The 23,662-nt window shown below is 40.1% G+C and overlaps 1 protein-coding gene across 1 annotated transcript in view; it reads left to right on the top strand.

The window, feature by feature from the left end:
* The first annotated feature begins 3,358 nt into the window (after window positions 1–3,358).
* KCNH7 (potassium voltage-gated channel subfamily H member 7) overlaps window positions 3,359–23,662 on the top strand; it is a 317,537-nt gene continuing 297,233 nt past the window's right edge. The window contains exons 1-2 of the mRNA XM_045031733.1: window positions 3,359–3,695; window positions 5,756–5,986. Coding sequence (XP_044887668.1) covers window positions 3,620–3,695; window positions 5,756–5,986 — 307 coding nt within the window. The 5' untranslated portion in view covers window positions 3,359–3,619. The remainder of the gene's footprint in view (window positions 3,696–5,755; window positions 5,987–23,662) is intronic.

Genomic DNA, 23,662 nt, shown 5'->3' with positions numbered 1-23,662 from the left:
GAGATTGATAAGTTTAAACCCTGTATTGTTCCAATTTGGTTACAGAGACAGTGACTTTTCTTTTTATTCTTTAATAAATTATTTTCTATTAAGGACTTGGTTAATCTTTCCTTGGGTGGATTCTCAGGGAAAGAGGAGGGGGAGGTATCCCTCTGTAGTTAAATCCCGGTGTCTCTCCTAGGAAAAGGGAGGGGGGAGGAGGCAGGGGGGAATGGTTTATTTCTCCTGGGTGTAAGAACTCCATGGATTTGGGGCTCTTGGAATCCCCTAGGATTTTGGGGAAGGACTGTGTCTCAATCCACATATCTGATTGAGTGGTGGTAGCTTTTACTAGATCTAAACTAGGATTTTAGTTTAGAGGGAAACCAGTGCAGGTCCCCACATTGTAACCCAACAGCTCTAAGTGGGGGTGAGACCTATGACAAATTCAGATCCCTGTCTTGATCAGATGCTGCAAAAATAAGACCATTGACTGTATTCAATGAAAATGAGACAGAACAATCAATCTGTAGATGAATCTCTAGCATTCCAAGACTGCAATACCAGATAGGAGAGACTGGACAAGATTCATATATTTGCCCTGTTTACAAAAGATTATGTATACTTGAACAATTGACCAGTATTGTTCATCAGTGAATATGATTTACAATTAGATATTAGGACTCTCAAAATTGAGATGGTAATTTTTTTTGACAATGTAACTCACAATTATTAAAGGTTATCATTTTCTATTGGTGTCTTTGGTGTTTCTTTATGTAAAAGCCAGAAAGAGATCCATCCTAGCTGTTAAAACTGGACTAGGTGCTATGGTGTTAGGTGTTATGTATATAAATATGCAGCTCTCATTCTGTACATACAAATTCTACTAATGTAAATGGGAACTTTGCATGCATATCTGAGGCAGTGTATGTCCCTTCTAACCAGTTGTACAGAGAGAGAGAGAGAGAGAGAGAGAGAGAGATTCAGCCTTATCTGCTAATATGAACTATACTAAAAGCAAGGGAAAATACCATATAAATTACACTGCTGTTGTACTAGTCACAGAGCCACAAGAATGTCATACTTCTCCTCAGAGGGTAGAAATGAGCCCTATATGATTACTATTCCCCTGTTTCATATTTCTGAATATAGAGTGAAACATTTGTCTCTGTAAATAGGTAATGCATAAAAACATTACAGGGATAATTTAGAAGCATTACGCTTGTAGTCCTCTATTTAAATAAACCATTTGCAATATGAAAATGCCCTGCAAATGTGTATTCAATCCTTAAAACGACTGATTGTATAGGTACATGATTTCATTTCTATTATCTTGTATCCAGCTTTGCAAAAACAATAGGTTAGGAAACAAACCAGCAAACAAGAAAAACCTACTAAGGCCGGTTTCTGCCCTTAGTTACACAGATGTAAATCTAGAATTATTCGACTGTGATCAGATGGAACTACTCCAGAATTACATCCTTAAAAATAAACGCAGAATTTGGCTTTTAGGCGATAAAGCATAGTAACAGAGTAACAAAGACTACCCCTGAGAAAGGCCGTTGGGAGAAAGGAAACACCTGCTAGTATTGCTGGTGAACAGGTGGAAGGCAGCGCTTTGCAGGCTCGATATCCTGTGGTTAGTATTGCCATTACAGAGAGTGGTTTTCAGGTGCCCTCCCCCCCCCCCCCCGCACTCCCTCCAGCGACTTTAGAAAGAAACGTTGCTGGTGAACCGATATGAGCGATCTGCTCTGTGCTCCCGTGGAGATGCTCCAGGCAGAGGCAGCACCGCGTGACTGACTCTAACTACCTCTTTGTATTAGCTAACAGCAATCCCGTCGTGCTAGCCCTGCCCTCGCCGGGTGTGCGTCGCGCTGCCTTCTTGTTAGTGCAGCCAGGAAGCCTGAATTACAGCCTGCGACTACGAGACACTTCCCCTAGGATGTCCCTGAGCTATTACTGCGGCCTGGGGGGCGGGGGGGGGGCGGGGGTACTCTGTCCAACCTGCCCCTGTTACTAGCTCGTCAGAGGGCTGCTCGGATGGCGGCGGCTGGGGCTCATCGCCCCTGGTCAGCAGCGTCAGCACCACAGACAGCTCCGAGCATTTAGCTCAGAGGCCGCCCAGCAGCAGGACGCCTGGAGCCTCCCGGCCCCGCGCACCCCTGGCACGGCCGCTCTGTAAAACCTGGGTGCCCTAGGGGAGGGGCAGCGCCCCCGGCTCCCCTCCACCGCCGCTCCTGCCCGGGAAGGTGCCCGCCGGGTGGCCTGCGCTGGGGCTGGCTGGGGGAGCCCGGTGGGATGGTGGCCGAGGCCCGTCTGGCAGCTCAGCGCGTCCCCCTAACGCCGCCTCCTTGGAGAGCCCAAGCCCCCACCCCCCCAGAAGGGCGCTAAAGCCCCGGGCAGCCGGAGCAGAGCCCGCCGCTGGCGCCCGGCTCAGGGGAGGCTGCGCCCCCCCCCCCATTTCCCTTCCTGCTGCCCCTTTAGGCCACGCCTCCTGGCCTGGGGGCCCTGGGCTGCGGGTCTCCCCCTTACCCCTGCTGCTGGGGGGGGGCTTGCTCCAGGCCCTGCCCTTCCCTCCCTGGCCGTGCCGGTGGCTGCCCCACCCCACCTGGCAGCCGGCGCTCCGCGGCTTCCCACTGGCGCGCTAGCAGCCGCTCATCCGGCCCGCGGGGGAGGAGGTGCCGCTCCCCCCGGCCGGGCCCCAGCGCCCCTGGGTGCAACCGGCGGGGGGCGGAGGGGCGCGCGCTTGCCCAGACAATGGCCGAGCCCCCCCCCCCAGGCGAGCTGCACAAAGGGGCCGGCTGGGGGCCGCTTGAACGATCCGCGGTAGAGAAGTTTTCGCTGCTTCCTCCTGTGGGTGGCTGCGAGCGGGAGGCTCCCCCGGCTTTACCCTCCCACCCGGCGTGGCTCTGCAGGGCTGTGCCGCGCTGCCCTCGCACGGAGCTCATTGTGCACACCCAGCAGGCGCACGCAAGGAGCCGCTTTCCCACCCAGCCGCTCCTCCTCTGGCAGGCCCTGGCTGCTTAGGCTCCTTGCAGCTGCTGCCTTGTGGGGGAGGGGGAGGATGTGGCATGTGGCAGTGATACCGGGGTGGATCTCATGCCTGATGTCGCTGTTTGTCGCTGAGTTTTGGAGAGATTTATTGGCTGGCTCCTGCTAAACCACGCTTGAGTAATCCGAGCTGCTGCGCGCTGTGGTGAAGCCCGGAGGGGAGAATGGGGGGGGGACGTCACTCCCTCTGGTAGCAGAGCAACATTAGTCTTCCATCCCTCTAACCATCACTACAGCTTGGGAAACTGCCGGGTCACATCCATTTGCATTGGGAAATTGGCGATGTTTGGTGGTAGAGAAACAGATCGATCACCCTTGTGATTGCCCCTGCTCCTGTCCCTGCTTACCCCACCCCTACCCAGCCTAGAGACAATAGCATCCGAGGTCCCCCAGAGGAAGGAGCGGGGATGGATCTGATTCCAGTAGGAAAAGCGTGTGCCTAGAAGTGGTGCTATGGGAAGAGATGCTGTGATCCAGAGGAGGATGATTTGTCACAAAGGGTAGCTGGCTCGGTGCTTTGGGCTGGAGCCGTGTAGAGATCATTGGAGAAGTCATTGTGCACAGGGAGCCGAAGATCTATACAAACATGCCTGTTCGCAGAGGGCATGTGGCACCACAAAATACATTTTTGGGTACAATCATACGAAAATTTGAAGGGCAAAGTAAGTTCTCTCTCTCTTTCTCTCTATTTTGATACAATAGTTTGGGTCTGCTTGGGACTAGATGCGTAGCAGCTCCAGACTGTTTTAAGTTTGTAGGTTGGAAAGGAAAAACAGGAGGCGAAGAAGGGATATTACAGTTTTCTGTTCCCCCTCATCTTAGGGGGCAGTTGTAATTATTGAGTGTATTATATTTTGTGCTGTAGCTACTGTACCTACATCCCAGCTGTTCAGCATATCATGCAGTGGGAGTACTTATGCAATATCCAAGGAAAACATTGCTAGCTTTTTTTAAAAAACATAAATCAGAACAGGCAGACTTTGATTTAGAGGATACAAATAACACCCAGATGAATTGTTAAGAGAAAAGTACTCTTATTAGCTTGTCTTTGGCACTGCATTTTTAACATATTTATCAGTGACGTTTTTGTTTATCATTAATTTATAGAAGCTTAAAGTATCTATTAAATCAATGCAAATGCATCCCCAGGGATGTTGCTGATCTAGTCTATGTATCCTTCCCAATGCAGTAGTTTACTACCTGTCAAGGATATTGAAGCTTTCATTATTTTCCTTTTAATTCCAATTCATTGTACATCTAACACTTGAAATTTAAAAATAATTTTATAACAGCATCCAAAGAAACAGTATGTTTGACACACCTGCACTAATTTAAATATTTAGCATGTTTATAATATATCAGGCCACTACAAAAAGAAACTAAGTTTATCTTATACACTTTGCAGTTCCTTCTCTAAATGTATCTACAGCAAATTTAATATTCTTGTAACTTGTGTAAGAAATAAAGGCCAGATCCTACAAGTTTTACATATATAAGTATTGAAATCAATGGTACTATTTATGTTAGTAAGGGTTTACAGACTCAGGCCATTGAATTGTGTGACTTACTGTTGCAGTGAATAAAGCTAGTGAATAATACAATCCTTTAAATCACTAATACAATATTATTGTGAAAATTCAGCATTATATGAAGACAGTGGAGAAAGTATGTATAAAATGCACTTTTTTCTACAAATGTTTTGATGTGTTAGAAAACAACATATTTAATTAAAAATACTAATTTAGGGTCATACAATGCTCACATAACTCATGATAAATCCTATTAAAATTGTGGGGTCTGTTTGTGTGAACAAGACAAGCATAAATGGTAATAACATAGCAATTGTATCAAAGCTGAATATCCATTTGTAAAATGGGAGCAGTATATAGTGCAATTGTGAACAGAAATAAGTAGAATCATTATAAGACAACTTTGATACATTACTCTCAGGTGAAAGTTTCAAGAGATATGTGTGGCTTAAGCATATCACTTTACAAGTGTAGTTGAGACCAGAATTTGACCCAAGATGGTCTTTTACTATGACTTGTAATTTCCTCTTGCTGTAATAACTTTAGCTCATAACAACTACACAAGCAACTGAATTATCATATTACATTTATTTTCTTGGGAGTTTAATTGAAAACCAGATTAATGGCTTGATCCTGCTCATATTCAAGTCAATGGAAAAAATCCCATTGGCTTCTGTAGTGCAGGGTTGAGACCTTTGGTTTGGGCTTGATCCTGGCAAGATCTCATGCAGATAAAACTCCCACTAACTCTTCACAGGAGTTTTCCTCAGTAAAGACTTGCAGGACTGAGCCAATAGTCTGGGTTTCAGGGACACTGACAAAGCTATTACAAATTTGGAATTCAACAAGAGCTTTGCAAAAGGACTTGTTGGATCAGGTTTTATTTTCTTAAAAGCCAACTATCTTCATATTTAATATATAACAAGTTTATTGAACATGCATCCAACGAAGTGGGTATTCACCCACAAAAGCTCATGCTCCAATACGTCTGTTAGTCTATAAGGTGCCACAGGACTCTTTGCAAGTTTATTGAAGTTTCTTTAAGAGTTCTGGGTCAAGATAGCTATACTGAAGCTCTCTACATCACAGAAATCACATGCAATAATAGGTTCTTCAACATCTGTCCTTGCAGATAACAGTTCATGGAGTGTTGAAAAAGTACTGAAAAAATGCATCACTTTCTTGTATTGCAGATAAAAAATTCATCATTGCTAATGCTAGAGTGCAGAACTGTGCTATCATCTACTGCAATGATGGGTTTTGTGAGATGACTGGATTCTCCAGACCAGATGTCATGCAGAAACCTTGCACCTGTGATTTCCTTCATGGGCCAGAGACCAAAAGGCATCACATTGCCCAAATTGCCCAGGCACTGCTTGGTTCAGAGGAGAGGAAAGTGGAAGTCACTTATTATCGCAAAGATGGTAAAGTTTCTCTATTTTAAAGATTTTTAATGTGTTTGGTGGACCAGTTGGCTTGTAAATGGGTCTTTAAAGAAATTTTTTTGACATTCTGGGCAAAATCCTCAGCTGGTGTAAACTGGTGTAATTCCATGGACTTCAGTGAAACTACAATGATTTATACTATCTGAGGATATGTCCCTATACAATCAAATTTGGGTATTTATCAGACATTTCAACACATATCTGTCTATTTAGAATTGGAAGAAAAATCCCCATTTTACTTATTATATGACCAGTGTACAAAAAAATAATGAACAACTTTCAGTGGTACTAAAATAAAGGGTCTGACTCTTCTTTCACTTTCATTGGCATAAATCAGGAGTAACTCTAGTGCAATTCTATTGACTTCAGTAGTTTAAAACTGGTGTATGTGAAAGGAGATTCAGGCCCAGACAGTTAGTTTCTATGGATATTTCGTATCATAGACTGTAGAATCAACATACAAGTGCCAGAGGGTTAGACTCTGCTACCCAGACTCAGCTTGAGCAGTATCTTGATGTAAAAAAGGATATCTGAATAAAGTGCTACTCATTCTGAGTTAAGGGCGACAGAATCTGGCCCTTGTTAAGTGAAACATAATTGAGAAAAAGTAAAAAAAGAAGAGACAAATTCTTCTCCTAGTTGTGCTGTTGTAAATGCTGAGTAGCAACTGAAATCCAGAATGATGCTGTTGTAACAAGGAAGGATTTAGGTCCCATCAAAACTGAAGGGAATTCAGTCTCCTCCTTCCCTCCCCAGCCCTCAAGGAAGAATGCAGACTGAACAGAATACCATTTGTATTATGACTGACATATGGAAGAAAGCATAAAACAACTATGCTGTTATATATTTACTGTTGAAAGCATGAAAGTAATATGTGTCCGTGTGTTCTGAAAATGATGTATCTGGATATAGGAGTACTACAAAACTAATTATGATTCTTTATAGTTAGGTTTGAGAATTTTTTCTGATTATTCAGCATTATTTACATGAATGTCTAGCTTCAAAGAGGTCTGAATAATGTTTAAGTATGGTGTACTATGTTCTGTCCCTCACTGTGTATACTCAAGAGAGAAAGCAAAGGAAACTCATATATTCAAATGTTGAGCTTAATTTAGTTTTAGAGACATGCCAGAGTACTGTTGGCATTGGTTTCAGAACTGCAACGACAGAGGCTCTCAAGCTTTAAAGTCATAGAGCCAAATTCTATTCTCAGTTATTATTATTCCAGAGGGTCACCAATGAAGTAAATACTGTTATTCCAGATTTATCCTGAGGTAATTGGGAGCAAAATACGGCTTACAGGTTATCCCCTCACATCTGATATTTTAAAAGTATTCTCCTTACCCTTTGGATTCTCATATTCTCTCTAGAGTTAGACCCAACCCCAGACCCTGGATCAGAACATTTCCTTACTTTGGGGAAGGTCAGATTTTGGTAGAGATAGATCCTAACCTAAGGTAGAGCTGCTTTGCTCAATTGATTTCATTGAGGCTCTGGCCTTCTGTGTCTTGTGGAAATTTTTAATCTGTGTATGTTAACTTGAAATATAAAATAAAAGTAGCATTGGAAGTGTGAAACACCGTAGCTAACTTTGAAGAGATCACAGCCGACAGAGCAAAGCACTGGCTTCAGGCTACGATCACTCAGAAGTGTTCTTCCTGCTTCAGTTTGCAAAAATGATTAGGGGGTGGGGTGAGAAAGAGGGAAATGGTATTTACTTAAATAATTAATAAACTATCAGATACCCTTTTTACACATTTCTGAAATGCTAAATTACGCTATTATGCAACCTGATTCATTATAGAACATTAAGAGTAAAATATAAACAAGGCAAACGTTTATTTTCTTTTCTACATCTTACTTATTTTTTTTCAGTTTGCAACATATAATTTATTAAATTATCAAGCATTTAGGGGAAGATACTGTAAACAGTTACGCACAAGAGTAACCATACTTTCATGATTAGTCACTTTAAACTTAAAGGTAATACCCATGTCCATATAGCTAATGCTCAGCCATGGGTTTGCAGAATCAGTCCCTTTAGAAAGCCACAGATACATTCTAATTTGTCAAAAACACTAAATCCTTCAAAGATTTACTACTGGGCAAAAGAATTTACCATGAGCATTAATACAGTTCAATAAACCTTTGCACATTTGGGCCCAACTTTTGGAACTTAAATACAGAGAATTAAGGGATTGCTATTGCACCCAGGCTGTACTGAGCCATTGATTTCTAGGCAAAACAGCCCATTTATTCTTAAGAAAACCCTATAGAAATCTATTGTAGTCTATGATCCCATGCTATTTACAAGCCTGCAACAATCATTTGGAGCCCAATCCTGCATTCTTATTTCATCTACAATTCCCATCAACTTCAGGGCAACCTTTGGATGTGGAAAAAAAAATCCAGGATTGGACCATTTTTTGGAGACTACTTCAATAACCTGGTGACAATCTGGTGGCAAATCTATTTATTACACATATATACTTTTTTGCATTCTTTCTATATTATCTGTAAGTCCTCACTTTAAGAAAAGTATGAAAACATTTTAAAAAATCCTAACTAGCAATAGTGTTTTGTAAAATTAAAATGTAGTATAAAAACATGTTCAATATTATGCTATTATGCTGGGTGTAGTTACTCTCAGATTAATACTATTGTGCCTATTAGCGGCTGAAATGTTCTATTTTAGTTTTTATAAAAAGTGTATGCATGTATTTTATATATAAATGAGCTTGGCAGAATTCAATTTTTAAAATAATTTGAATGATAGAATTTTATTTTTAAGCATGTTTTTCAATTTAAAGTTTTGCAGTTGTGGGAAATTATTGGGTGGGGTCAGATAATTATTTAATGACAATAGATATTGAGATTTAAAAAGTTAAAGATTTATAACCATTAAAACACAAATTGTCATAATCACATCACATGTCAAATATATGCAAAGTAAATATCCTTAAGTTCTCAAACACAGTTTTTCTTACTTTGCCTATCTCTAAATTATGATTATTGTTGATGGAAATATATGTGTGTATGATTAAATCAAAGTTTACTAGCATTACTAACATTACTGCTAAAAATCTAATACTTTCTAGCATATATATATATATATATATATATATATGTATCAGTGAAAGCTTACTAGGACCTTTTTCAAGTTTCTGAAGTGGGCAGCAAGGTAGGGTGCAGAATTGATAGCTCTGATGACTGCTCATTTTGTCTTATGCAGGGTTTATTTTTTTTAAGTGCTCAATCCTGTGAACAGTTAGGCATGTCACTTATTTATGTGAGTAGTAACAGTGAAATACTCAATGCTTAAAGGTTTGATTTAATCTATATGCTAATTAAGAAAATGCATATATGTATATACATGTTGCATAGCCACACACAGTATACTTCTGTACAAACACAATATATTGATGATTCTCCAGCTTCCATTGGTATGAAGGCCACAGTTCTAGCTCAGAAGAGTTGCAAGATTTTGGACTTTAAGCCTGTCAATGACGCAAAACTGCTTTTTGGGGCGGGGGGAGGGGGGAGGAAATTTTTTTTGTAGCAGGCTGATTTTAGGAAAATGGTGGCTGTCTGAAGCTGCACAGAGGTTTTGAATACTGAAATAAATCCTGGGATGATGGATTAATGGGCAGAATGCAGGTGAGGTGGTCAAAGGTGCATGAGAAAGACTAAACAATCATTTAGTTCCATTAATCAGTTACATGGCTATCACCATCATGTATATTTCCCTCTACAGTATATATGATGGGGGGAGGAGAATATACATGATAGTGTGTCGTAACAATTTTAATGGCATGAATTTGGGATGACATCTTTATTAATCAAGCTAGAAGGATTTACCCCAATTTACCCAACATTTAAAAGGTTTTGAAAATTTACTGCTAATCATCTTGCTTGCATAGAAATCTGAAAGGTATTTTTATTAGAAATAATTTTGCTAATATAGCATATATTTTCTTTATTTCCCTTTCCTCATTCTTTGTTAATAAAAGCCTTTGCATAATACAATCATTGTTTCTTAAGTCCTAATCATTTGTTCCAAAAGAACCTGAAGAAGAGCTCTGCATAGCATGAAAGCTTTTTTCTTTCACCAACAGAAGTTGGTCCAATAAAATATATAAAATATATATATTACTTCACCCATGTTGTCTGTTCCAAAAGAGACAATTATGAGGTCATCAAAAGGATTACAGTTTTTTAGGGAATGATTAGAGGAGGAGATGGACTCATAAAAACTAAGAGCCCAAACATGTATCTCTTACTTACATGAGTAGTCCCATAAGTCACTGGAGCTACTCATGGGAATAAGGCTGTGAGATTAATCCCTAAATTCCATTTTAATGCAAATATCCTCATTAATAAAAAACACGGGTAGATAAATGCAGGAAAAAAATCACAAGCAGCATCATTTCCAAACAGAATGCTTTTCAAAGTTGCCTGTGAGGCATTAGCAGTTGTTTAAATTAATAAATTATACTCTGAATTCATAGCAATCTAGTACAGTATGTTCCTTACTGCTTATAACTTCCTCTCCCCAACTGGTTATCTAGAATATATGATCTGTATTAGATACATTGGAAGGTAAGATATTGTTTATCCAGAGTATAAATTTTTGTTTTAATAAAGTTATTTGCAGTGGAAGTGTTTGACAGCTTTTCCTTTGAGGACTCCATTTTAGAGTTTAAGTCATTATTACATAAAGCATCCTTGACAGCAGTAAAATATTACTTGAAGTGATAAAGCTGTAAAGTTTTTGACATAAAAACTATAAATTATACAGAGATTGAGGATGAACATATGTTAATCAAAGGATATTGTCACTGCATACTATTTTGGCATGTGTTCTGCAGACAACAGTAGGATATAACTAAAAATATAGCCTAAAAAGTCTGCTTATTAGTATGAAGTACAGGAGTTCTTTAACTACTTTACATAGATGCAGATATTTTATGGATAGAAAGTACCAATGAAGGATGTAATAATGACTAAAAAGATGATAGGAGGGAAGCATGGTTTCAGATAGTTGTCTTGATGTTACAAACAACAAGAAGTACTTGGCATTCATCTAATTTGTGTTATCCAGTGTGCTATTTGTGTTTCCAAAACTCACCGAGGTTCCAAATTAGTGGTTTCCAGATCTCTAAGTTTTTTAAGTGCTCCTTTTCAAAACTAAGAAAAATAAAATGTACCAAAATATTGTTTAAGTTACGTATTACTGGTGTCCTGAGCCTAGTCAGAAATGTCAAGGCATTTTTGAATAATAGGTATATGCATTCCGCTTCAGCTCCAGCAGACATTTGATCACCTATACACTTCTTATATGCCCTGAATTGATCAGTCAATTTAAACAAGGTAAGCGCAATAAGCCCATGAGGGCAGCCCCTTACACTTGCATGGGCCTCAGTGTAGTCAATGGGACTTGGCACTGATGCCAGGATATACCAGAAGGGATCCGACTGCAGAATTCAGAACTGACAAAAAAGGGAAGAGAAAGTGGAAATATGCTAATATCATGATACTGTAGGCATTCTTAGTAAAATAGGCAACATCATATGGCTGCAGTTGGATAAAGGAAGTCTTATGCTTTCACTCCTCCTCCAGCTCTCCCAGAAAAACAACAAGAAAATCCTTCTGTAACTGTGAGTTTTTCAAAACATTCTAAAAGCTAATTATAAATGTGTGCACATTAGGATATCATGCAGTGTTCTGCCTTGAAAGCAATGGATATGAGCAGCCTTTCTCCACAGAACAGGTACAGCACAACCATTTGTACTTCAGACTTTGGCCTACCCCCACTTCACTATGACTGTATCCGTAACTATCTCCACATCACAGAGCCTTGAGCTAGGAGGACCAGCTGTAGCTCAGTATCCATTCACATTCATTTTTTGGCACCTTTGCTGATAGTAGTTAGGATTGGGGGTGGGTTCCCTCTTTCTTTTCCTTTTTCTCCTCCTCTTGCTTTGACTGATTTTTTGGGCTGTTTATACTAGTTCACTAGGAACGGGACTGAAATCAAAGGGCACAGAATGATTAGGAGAAAAAAAAATTCAGTCATCCTGAGCTGTACTGGGGTCAAACTAGTTATTTAGAGGTGATGGTCAATATCATTTCTACTCCCCTGAATCATCAAGTTCCCCAGCTTTTACAAAACAAAATGTTGTTTTAAACAGTTTTAATTAAATTGAGTTTATTATAAGGATTTTTTGTGGGAGATAAGTTTCTCTCTCCTTTCCAAGCATTCCTGCTAACTGGATGTCTAAATGAGGGAGAGAAGGGAACAAAAAATTAAATTACTGTATCTTCATGGTTAGTCTTTCTATCAGAACTCAGGACCTGATGGGTATTTTTGGATATATCTGATCTTAAGATATAGAGAAGAGCACAGCCAGTAGCAATTGTTTTCTCAGTGGGTCAATCCACTGGTGATGCTAATGGTTGGTGCAAGACCATCTCTACCAGTTCAGAGCCACTCAGGTATAAATAGGGGAACTACAGGCAGGGTGGTCACAGAGGAGACTTCTTCATCCCAGTACACTCTGGATTGAGAAACTGCACTACCCTTGATCAAGATAGTTCATAAAAGAGGTTTGAGCAGTAGACTGGGGAGAGGCCTCTGGGTTCTGCAACTTCTGTTGATCCCGTAGCCTAAACCTTCCTTGATGCAGGTACAGAGAATCAGTGGTTGCTGTTTTAGCCTACAGGCTCCATGAGTGGTGAGACAGGAGCTATACACACATTGCAGCCCCACTGCCTACACGCATTATGTGCAGGGAGTTGTATTTTATTCCTCCCAACCCTTGCTTAGTGCTCCATAGGTAGCTCAGTTATTCAGCTTTTGAGCTGCAGAAGGGAATTTCAACCATTGTGCAAGTAGTGGGCAGGATTTTTAAATGACACACATAACAGTGCAATGATTCCCAATAAATGGCAGAATTACTGTAATAAGTCCTTCCATGATACGGTGGTGTTAAGATAACTGGTGCTTATGAAGTTATTAGCTTGTGCCCATGAGCCACCTAATGCAGTATCTTGTCTCTGAAAGCAGCAGTGCCAGAAGCTTCAGAAGAAGGAGCAAGAAACTCATAGCAGGCAGATGAGGGGTAATCTGACCTCTGTGAAGATTTCATCTTAATCCCTTTTAGAGATTGGTGTAAAACCTGAAGCATGCAGTTTTATATCCCATACGTACTGTTTTTAGCATTAATTATTATAACTTTAGATATTGTTGTTATTCATGAAAATGGCCATTTTTGAACGTTTCTGTAGTCTTTGCTAGGAAAACATCTAATGGAAAGGAGTTCCACATTCTAATTAGGCATTGCACGAATAAGTATTTCCTTTTATCAGTTTTTAATCCGTTTCCCTTCCATTTCATTGAATGCCACCTTGTTCTTGTGTTATGAGACAAGGAAAATAGAAGCTCCTGATCTCTGTTTTCGATACCATTTTATGTATTTGTATCATGTCCACTTTTATTTGTTTTCATTCTAATTGCAATAATTTCACTCTCATATGCAGAGAGTTTTTCCATGCCCATAATCAATTCTTTCTTGTCTCCTCATTCTTCAAAAGGGGCTCAGACTGGGCAAATAAAGTAGCAGATTTAAGAGAGACATTGGGGTAGAGCCATTGCTTTGGAAGCGTGTAGCTGTGCCCGTAAGCACTGGATGTTATTACACACGCTTTAGAATGACAGCATGGATAGTATATGTTTGTAACATTATCACTCTGCACTATGTGATGTCATGCACAGGAAAGGGGATAGTGGTGGTGTTTCTATTGTGCTGAGTTTAACTTGTTTTAGGAACCAGCTTTATAGCATTCCATATAAATCAGATTTATCTGAATACCTCTCCATGTATATATCAGAGTACTCCATATTCGGACCAGCTTCCAGGCCAAGTATGAACCTGCCTAATCAAGCAACAAAGGGCTAAGAGTAGCAGTGGAAGAGGCTTGCTGGTTGTGGGAGTGGCCAACTCACCCTGAAAGGAACACACACCAAACCAGTCAGAAGGGCGGCTGCGAACCCAGATCTGAGCGCAGAGTGGATACACATATATATGCAAGTTCCACTGGCCATAGTAGGAAGCCCCCTCACCCACAGACACACACAAGAGAGGGAGGGAAAATACGAGGCAGCCGGATCACATTGTATACAGTGGTACCTTACAAAATTTGCAGACATATCTTATCACAAGTGAACACATGAACAAAGGTCTTCCGAGTTTCAACAGTTTCATGAGGTGAAGATCACTACACACTACATTGTCCAAGAACTAATCTGTGTCTACCAACAGCATGCATTGTATCACACATGTTTTTCTCCCTAGACACAGATGTACACCAGTATAGCACCACAGTGCATTTTCAGTAAACATAGAAGGATTGGCTGTGGCTGATGTCTTTGAGGCTGTTGCTGTATATTGCTTCTTACTTTCGCTTTCAGTGTGGCTTGGAGACTGGAGTAATTCTTGATCTGACTTGATCAGCTTTGCAGAACAATGCATTAGTATAGGTTGTGAAGTAATTGGTAGAGATCTTGGATATACTCTTTAAGCTTTCTGTACCGCCAAAGTAACTTAGTCCTGACTAGGAGCTACACAGGTGGCTGCACAGTTTGGATAATAAACATGAAATTGGATTTAGTCCACACAAAATAGCCTATTTGACCAAGAAATACTACAAAACAGGAGGAAAATTATACCCAGACCCAGACCAAGCTCCTCTTTGGAAGGTCCACAGCTGCCATTGCAGTTAGTCTCAGTACAAGATTTGATTGTTAGTCCATAATTATAAAATCTGTTTTGGGGTGACTCCATATTTGAGAGATTATTTCTGAAGTTATAGGTGCAAATGCTGTTTATTTTATGGAACTTGATTTTTGGTCTCTGTTTTTCTTTTTAATTTCAAAAAGTTTCAGCTATGTTACTTTTAGGAAACATTGCACATTATGTAAACATATTTAAAAGTTAAATGGAAATGTCATGAACTGGGAACCAGAATTCCACTCAGCTCCTGCCATAAAAGTCTGTTTGACCCCCTGCATTTCCACAGGCAACCAAGTTAAAGCTCAATATGCTACTAGTACTGCACCACTTTTTCATTTCAATTTTCACACCTTTTTGCATTCTGTAACCACAGTAAAGTCTCGTTGCTCAAGCTCACTTCACAGGTTAACAGTCTGAAACAAAGCTCAGTGTCAAAAATGTCAAAGTAATGATAGAATAAAATTCACAAAGGGGAAAGTTAGTAAGCAGCCTTGTATGTTCTACTATTTCATCAACTAGATGCAGTGTTAGAGGGCCATATTATAATTTCTTCTGTTGACGCCCTGATATTTTGAGCAGAATCTTCCAGCTAAGAGCATTTAACCCAGAATCCCAAATTACCTCCCAAACATTCTTGAGTGCTGAAATCTCTACTACCTAAACCTTAAGTTTCCCCCTTGCAAGTTCAATGATGTAGCTACACATAGTCAATACAAAAATCTGTAGCACACTGAAAACTGGAAATACAGGGGCACCGAAACCAAAGTGAATTTAATACTAAAACAAACAACATATATAGATAGTATTTTTGTTTTTAATTCAATAAAAATCACCCATATTAAATTTAAGTGAAGCCACCACAGACTCTCCAGCCTGCCACACAAGAGTGCCAAACAAATCAGAGGGCCTTGACTCAGAATTAAGGCCCTGCTTCTCTGGTGTACCTGGACCCTTGACAATATTAAAAAATGTCGGGCTCTTTAAAAGTATTAGTATAGGATGCAGCCACTGCCTGATTCTGTTCCCAGAAGTACCACTTCCTGAGGGACATGGGGGTAGCTATCATTGATTTAAAGACACATGGTCTGATTTCCAGAGATAATAAAAACCCACAGTTCCCATTGACTTGAACCGCATTTGTGGGTGTTGGCATTCAGGTGTTTCAAATTCAGGTTCATGATGTCCTATAAGGGTCTATGATGATGCAGGTATTTGGGGACAATGTCAAATTGTAGTCAAGTGGAACATGTGTTGCCAAAGTTGCTTTTAGATCAATAGCACTTTACATAAAAAAATCTATAATCAAAAAGCATCTGGCAAAAGAAAAACCCATTATTTTAACCTACAAAGGTGGTTGTTTCAGATCAAGTATAGACAATTACCTTCTCTCTGTCTCCCTGCTTTTGTCTTTTACCCAATTGCCCGAAAAGCAGTTAAATGTCATGTAAACAATGCTCATACTAAACCACACATTATGAGACATTTATCTTGAGATGTTCCTGGACCCTGGAGTGTGCACCATTTTCAGAGTATTTATTTGTTAGAGGGTTCTCTGCTGATTTTCATTCAAATCAATGTGATTGTATCTCTGCAAATTTCCCCCTTTCAAAACTCATTTGTGCCAACCTACTCTGCTCCTTCCTCTCTGAAAAAAAAACCCACAGGATAATCTCATTAGTATTTTGCATGTTTGTGGCTATTCTACAAGAAAGCAATTTTTTTCTGTTTGCAGAAGAATATGAAATACAGTATTGCACAAATCCTATTTTCATCGTATTTGCAGTAAACTATTGTTACAGTACTTTTTTGTCTCTTTTCTTGTAAAGGTGGCTTAGGACTCACAGATAGAAAGAGCCCTGGGGTCTGTGACATTTTTAATAATAGTAATATAAGTAAGGAAATTTTATCCTTTTGCAATTCTAAGCGTCTGTCAATGTTTTCAGACTCTAAAATATAACATGAATCAATTTAACACAGAGCTCTATGCAACAAAAATTGCAGGACCTAGCAGGATGTGGAAGTCCATGTACACAGGTTGTACAGTGTGCTACTCTATTCAGGAGAGATGTCAGCTTGATATCTAAGATGTATAAGATTGATGTATATGGACCAGATCCTGAACTCTGGCTCAGGGGTGCGGGACACAGTTCAGGAAGGTGTATGAAAAGATGGCTTTAAGCCACCTTTCCACTACCGCATTCCTGGGCCAATCTGTGCTGGTCCATTCCCAAGTCCATCCTCAGGCTTGCTTTAAGTTGTACTTGTTGCCTATGGCAACAGGGACAGGCAAGTAGGGTAGCTGCTCTAATATAACCCAAGGTTCCTTCTGTACTGGGGAGATCTTTGGGACCTTCTTAGTTCAGGCAGCTGAAATCTAAACATTGCTTGGACAATATATAGTTCTCATACATTGAGAGAGGCAGGTGTGGCCATGTAGAAGGCTTATCACCAATTTAGTGATCCTGGATGCTATTTTCTTTTGATTAAGGAATATCAGTACCTCAACTGCAGTACTAGGTCTAAGTAGAAATATCACGGGATTCAGCGAAGAGCGCTATTTTGAGTGGAAAGATAGGCATATGATATTGACAATAAGATCTAGTTTTGAAAATAGACTTCAGATGGAATATGAGCCCCAATTATAGATATAGAAAAGTTATTTCACTCTCCTGGGATCTAGGAGGTTCTTTGAGTCTTCTACTTGTGAAACTGCCAAAATTCCACTGTCCCAGTGCACGCAGACTATAAATTAATCTAGATAAACTATAATTTCCAAGGCCTTCTCTAACAAACTTTCATCTTCATCCAATCACAAGAAACCATGAGTGTATCAGTGACTTATATGGACACATATTGATTTCAATGATTAAAGCAATAAGTCTCTGACTGATAACTTTGAAACACAATGTGAGTTTATAGTTCCAAGCTGGCATCCTCTGCAGCATTTCTGTGCTGTTACCTGCTTTCCCCCTCTGCCTCCTTTCCTTGGGCCACATATCCACAATGTTCTGCAATCCTCCCATGGAGGAACAATAGCACTGTGTGTGTGTATTTTATATCTCTCCAAACTAAAGCTACTTGCTGAGAATGAGTGAGGCCCAGGAATGATGAGCAGAACCAGAATATAACAAGATAGTCAGGTGCTATTAACTTTTGCAAAATAGCAATTTGCCATAGAGCAAAATAGGAATTATTTTTAATTCAACATTTAGGAATTTAGGGCCAGATTCTTGGTGCTTCAATGGGGCCATAAAACTGGCTTAACCAGCTACCTGGAGATTCTCTATGAGGAGGAGGAATCCTGATTGGTGCAGTTGTATACTGCTCCCATTTCTAACCTCTGGTGAAGGGAATATTTCCAGGAGAAATGGCGTTTAACAAGGGCATCTCTACACTCTGGTGATCCTCTGCTGCCAAAATAGCCCGGTGGGTCTAGAGGCAGTTGAAACTAATTTAGTACACTCCAAGGCTGCTCAAAATTATACGGGGGGCCAAGCTGGTCCTTGGCCATTCACAGGATCAATGGCAATCCAAAAGTGGAATTAAGCCACCTTCATCTCTTCCCCTTGTTTATCCTGTACTGATACGGCTGCACAGGAGGACCCAGTCTTTATGCTTTCAGAATTCCAAATGGAGACTAGGATCCCCAATTAAACAACACAAGTATTTTTGGTGAAAACATACAAGAAGAAAGCTGTAGCTACCTGACTCACACTGTATGCATTCTCGGCTCTTTTCAAAGCGGAACAAAATAGTTTTGTCATTTGCAAACTTTTGATTTGCAAATTATTTTAAAGGTTATACTGCTGCTATCTAAAGAGAGCCATGAATCAGCATACAGTAGGTGTGACTCAGTCTTACACTACATTATTTTTTTAAACAAACAGCTTTGTTTTGTTGTGTATTATTTGCCTTCAGCTGATTTTGAATGTGTCTCTTAATTTGCAAGAAGGTTTATTTTCTCCTGATAGATGAAAAAAGACCATAAAGAATAAATGAAGTTCTGAAACACTAGTATGTTGCTCCTTTAACAAATTTGTATAGCACAGTCTCTCCTTACCACACTGTGTTTCACTAGAATTCTGAATGTTAATAGGAGTCGTGTACACTCAGCAGTGGATAAACAGACCCTTCTGCCTGAGGGGATATATTCTTTCTGCCTGGGCTGTCTCATCTCTAGTTCTGATAGACTGACAAATAATGTTCTGGTAGGATAGTCCCACACTGTAAATTTTTTTCCATCTCAGATCTCTTCCTTCATTTATACGTCACTCTTTCTAAGAATTGACATATTGATTCAGCCTCACAAAACTTAGTTCCCTGTTCAAGTGAGATCTTCATATAAGTAGTGGTCAGTTTACCTTTGACTTATGCAGGCCTTCTTGCAAGCATGGGACAGGCTCTAACTAATATATGTCACTCTTCTACAGCAAAGTCCCCTTGTAAAAGTGATACACTTGTCTTTTGTAGCCTCATGCATTTATGTTTTATCTGTGTGTCTGCAGATGCATAGATAGGCCAATTGCCTTTTTAAGTTACCAGCACAACTATGGGCATTCTCTGACATTTTTAATTACACTAATTGGAATTCAGTATTATTGTACTGAATTTTTCTTGTTGGAATTTTGTAAGTTATTTCAAAATATAGTTAAAGATTTCACATGGTATGTGTGAGTGTGCACATGTATAGAAGTAATTAAGTGTGGTCAATACTAACCACGGAATGATCCATTTCCATCAACAAGGTTTGATGTGTTTGAAATCTCAACCAGCTTTCATGTATAATATACACAAGATTTCATATGACCTGTACATACACACTTGTGCCTTGTGGAATCTTATGGTATTATACATGAAAGCTGGTTGAGATTTCGACCACATTTCACATGTTGCAAATGGACCATTCTGAAACATCATTACAACTATCCAACTATGTGGCTATTCTATGGCTTCCATTAAATGAGATGATGGTTTCAGTTGCAGACAGATAGTGCTGCTTGTGCTAGAGACTAACTTGTCTACTTATTAGCATCTCCACTGAAGGCCAAGGATGGAATGGCTATGCAAACTAACCTGCCCTTTGACATTGAATGAAGTTTCCTCTAGCTCAGACAACATGCACCCTGCTGGATGTTTAAAGACAGCAGCAATGGCAATACTACTATCTGCTACTTTTTCTGTGGATAACTAAAGATTTCAGTCTTTGGACCTCACTTCTTGCAGCGTACTGGTTTTTCTTTGGCAGTTTCTCATCCAAATCTATGCGTGTGTCAAGGGGAAAAGAGTCCTCCTATTCTGTATCCCTAAAATAGAAGAATTAGAATAATAAGTTGGGTGGCTCGGTGCATAGTAAAGCTAACTGTGATGTGTATTTTCTTGTAAATCTCAGGCAGCTAATCAATTGTCTCCTCATATTTGGAGATAAACACAATTGCTGCTGACATACAATTATAGTGTCCCTGGTATCCATTATTCATCACCCTATCTACACTGCTGAAGATGTACTGAAAACAGATCTTCCAAGAAAGAAATATTCTTCACACCATGTGGAATTCTCTTAACAGTATCAGAGTGTCTGGAGTGAGATAACCCTGCCGAAACACTTTCCTGTCTCAGTAGAAAAAGTTCACTGCCAAGGTTTCCTTATCTAGGGCACAGAGAGAAAGGAAAATCTTTGTTCTCTGTTTCTCTTCTGCTGTCATGTCTTTAATTTCTTTGTTTGTAAGTACACACACACACACACGCACAGGTACTTCTACTCTCCTGCCCCGTCACCATCTCCTATCGCTCACTTCCTCTGTCCCTCTGATCTTTACCAGAGGCATAACCCCTTCTCATGTTACTCTCTTGAGGTATCCTCTTAGGGTTGCTGCTGTTCTAGTCCGCAGGCACTTGCTGTCCCTCCTCCCCAAACCATGCAGATAACAATGCAGTCTGTCTTTCAGAGTATTTAATGCCTCTGCACAAGAGCTCTGCACCTCCAGATGCCAGAGCTGAGCACACTTGGCACACATCAGGATCTGGTCTGTAAGAAGCAAATCCTTGCAAAGGGCAGGACTTCTTAAGAAAGGAGGAGGGAATTTAGTAGCTTTGAAATCTAGTTAAGTTGCTCAGTCTTTGGTTCTTACATGGGAGCTGTCCCCAAGCCCCTCCTGCAACCTGCCCTATTCCCCACACAAAGGCCAGGGAGAAGCACAGACATTGCACTCATGGGAGTGCAGGGATTGTTCTTTCCTAGTGCATCTAGCAACTAAACCACCCTCAAAGCAATTTTCCCTCTATGTTCACACCCTGACCTGGCCAGTAGAATGAGCTGGATGTGCCTAGGGGAGCAGGCTGTACCAGCCTAGTGGCTCGAGCATGGTACACTCACACCACAAATACTGTGGTGCTTTGGGTGAGACTGACATCTGCAACACAATCCTCACTGAAGTACTCCATGGGGCAGGGAGGTTCTTTGCCATCCTGCTGTGCCCAGCTTAGCAATTTTTGTTTATTTATAAACTGACCAGTATATGTCTGAGAGACACCACAGGTGGGCTTAAGGCTAAGGTGTCTTTAAGCCAACCTTGTGCCCTCCTGATGTTGAGCTGCTCCAGGACTTCCAGTATAATTTAGACAGCCCTGGTGGCCAGTCTAAGTTAGGCAGCCTCCTGGGTCTGCTCTATCGTCCCCATTGCCACCTGAATCTGTGCAGTACTACATGAAGCAGCAGCATCCTCAACATGCCTCTTCTGCCCCCCATTCTTCCCCCCGATAAAATCAATGAGAATCTTTCTGTTCATTTCAATGAGCGCTGGATCAGGCCCACAGATCTAGCTGCTGCCACGATACTGAAGACACTGTAGCCTGACTCCTTACTAATGGCCACATACAATACATTGAGACAGAGGGATAGAAAGGAGACAAGATGGAACCTTAGAGAATCCCACATGAGAAATCCCTCTGGATCTCACTTGCCAAAGGGAGCATCATTTACACCCACTCATTGTTGCTAGCCAGCACCATCTCATGATCAATAGTATAAGGTCAGAGGACAAATACAACAAGCTCTTCAGTATTAAAATGAAATTGCAGTGTGTACTTTTAGTAGGCTACAACAGTGTTATGGCTACTCAGCAGATGCAAAGAGCAAGACGTACATAATAACATCATGATGCTTCAGCAGCCCCACCTCTGGATTCCTGTAGCCCCACAGCATTGCAGTGCAGTTGGAAAGGAAGATTAACACACTCCCAGAATATTTATAATTTAGGGATGCCACTCCATCTGTGGGTCGGGTGATATTAAAAAAGAGCCACTACTTAAACCAGACACTCACAATTTAAAATGTCATCCAAATTCAGCGGGATGACAGCCTTATTATGTGCAGTTAGGGGACATTATTCCTTATGTTCAATCTTTTATATTTATTTAGACAATGGCTGTTAAATAAATGTCAAGTGACTATTCAAGCATATTTAATGAGCATTAGCACTGATAAGTTCCTTAGCTGTATGAAGGGGGTCCATAAACTTCATTAAGTATATTTCCACCAATTCAAAGGACTTTAAAGATATTTTCATATTATTAAAAGCTTTGGCCCCTCATTCTTTACATATTTGACACTTTAAATTAAACTAAGGTCTGTTAGTTTCTTGCTTAATTTTATTTTTAACCACCCCACTTTATTGTTGTAAGGTTATACTACACAATCTGCTCACTGATTTTCTAAGAGATGCGGCTTCTCACCCTGTTCCCATCATGTCAAGTAAGAGCAGCTAGGATGATCTAGCAGCATTTGAACTTTCCAAGACTGGTGGCAAGTCAGCTACTTCTGAAATTCAGTTCACTTGATGACACGCCAGGCCCAAATCTAGAAGTTTACACTGCAGTATTTGGAAAGTATTTATTTGTTTGATTTTATTTTTAATTAAGGCTTGTCTACCAGGCAAGTTACTGGACAGCGAGTCAGGGTGTAAATCTACACCAAATTTCTGCATGGTAATGTCCTCTGTGGCCACAACACAGTGAAAATATGGAGTGTGGCTTGGCTTATTTGAAAGTGTAGTAAGCCAAGTTCGTTTTCTGTTTTTAAAAGGTTGCCAAAGAGTATATGTATTGGTTTGTTATTATTGGTCTCCTGGACTGTAACAAAATTGGTATTGTAGTGTTGCTAATTAATATTTGACTGCAAACACTGGCTTATTAGTGTAGGATGGTTCTTTCATGCTTTGCGCTTGACATTGAATTTTCTATAGGAACTCTACAATATCTGATTTTTAATATGACATATTTCCTTGCATACATCAGTAACACAACCTCAGAATAGTATAACAATTTTAAAAAATAATCTGTTTAATTTCTATTATGTATGCTTTTTGTCCAAGCTTAGAGAAATGCAAAATACACAATAAAAGCAATTAAGTCAGTTTCACTTTTAACACCTGAGGTTTTCAATGCTGCACTCTGGAGTTGCAGGCACTACAGGAGAAAGTGAATTTGTTTAAAACAAACAGTGTTTACTGGGATTTGAAAACCATGGAAATATTTTATCGGTCTTTGGCTTCATAAAAGTTTGTTTTTTGGAACCAAACTAAAATGGCTGCCCTTTAAATGAACACTGAGGCACTGTTTCTTAGATATGCAGTTTATTAAGAGTTACATGAGTTTTCAATCTGTTATAAGAGAAAACATGATGTGACTAAAATAGTTCAGATAAGCATTATCAAGTGTAGCACTAACAGACTTCACAACAATTTTAAATTTAACCACACTGCATCCTCTCCATACAGAGACCAGTTCTCAAAAGTTATTTCTCAGCAAAGTCTTTTATTTTTTGGGGGTGGGGGAGAAAGAGTTGACAAGGCCTAAGTTAAAGCAC

The sequence above is a fragment of the Mauremys mutica genome, chromosome 10 (genome assembly GCF_020497125.1).
Source record: "Mauremys mutica isolate MM-2020 ecotype Southern chromosome 10, ASM2049712v1, whole genome shotgun sequence".
Lineage (NCBI taxonomy): Eukaryota > Metazoa > Chordata > Testudines > Geoemydidae > Mauremys > Mauremys mutica.
Note: the sequence above shows the minus strand (reverse complement) of the source record. Positions and strands in the feature narration are given on the sequence as shown.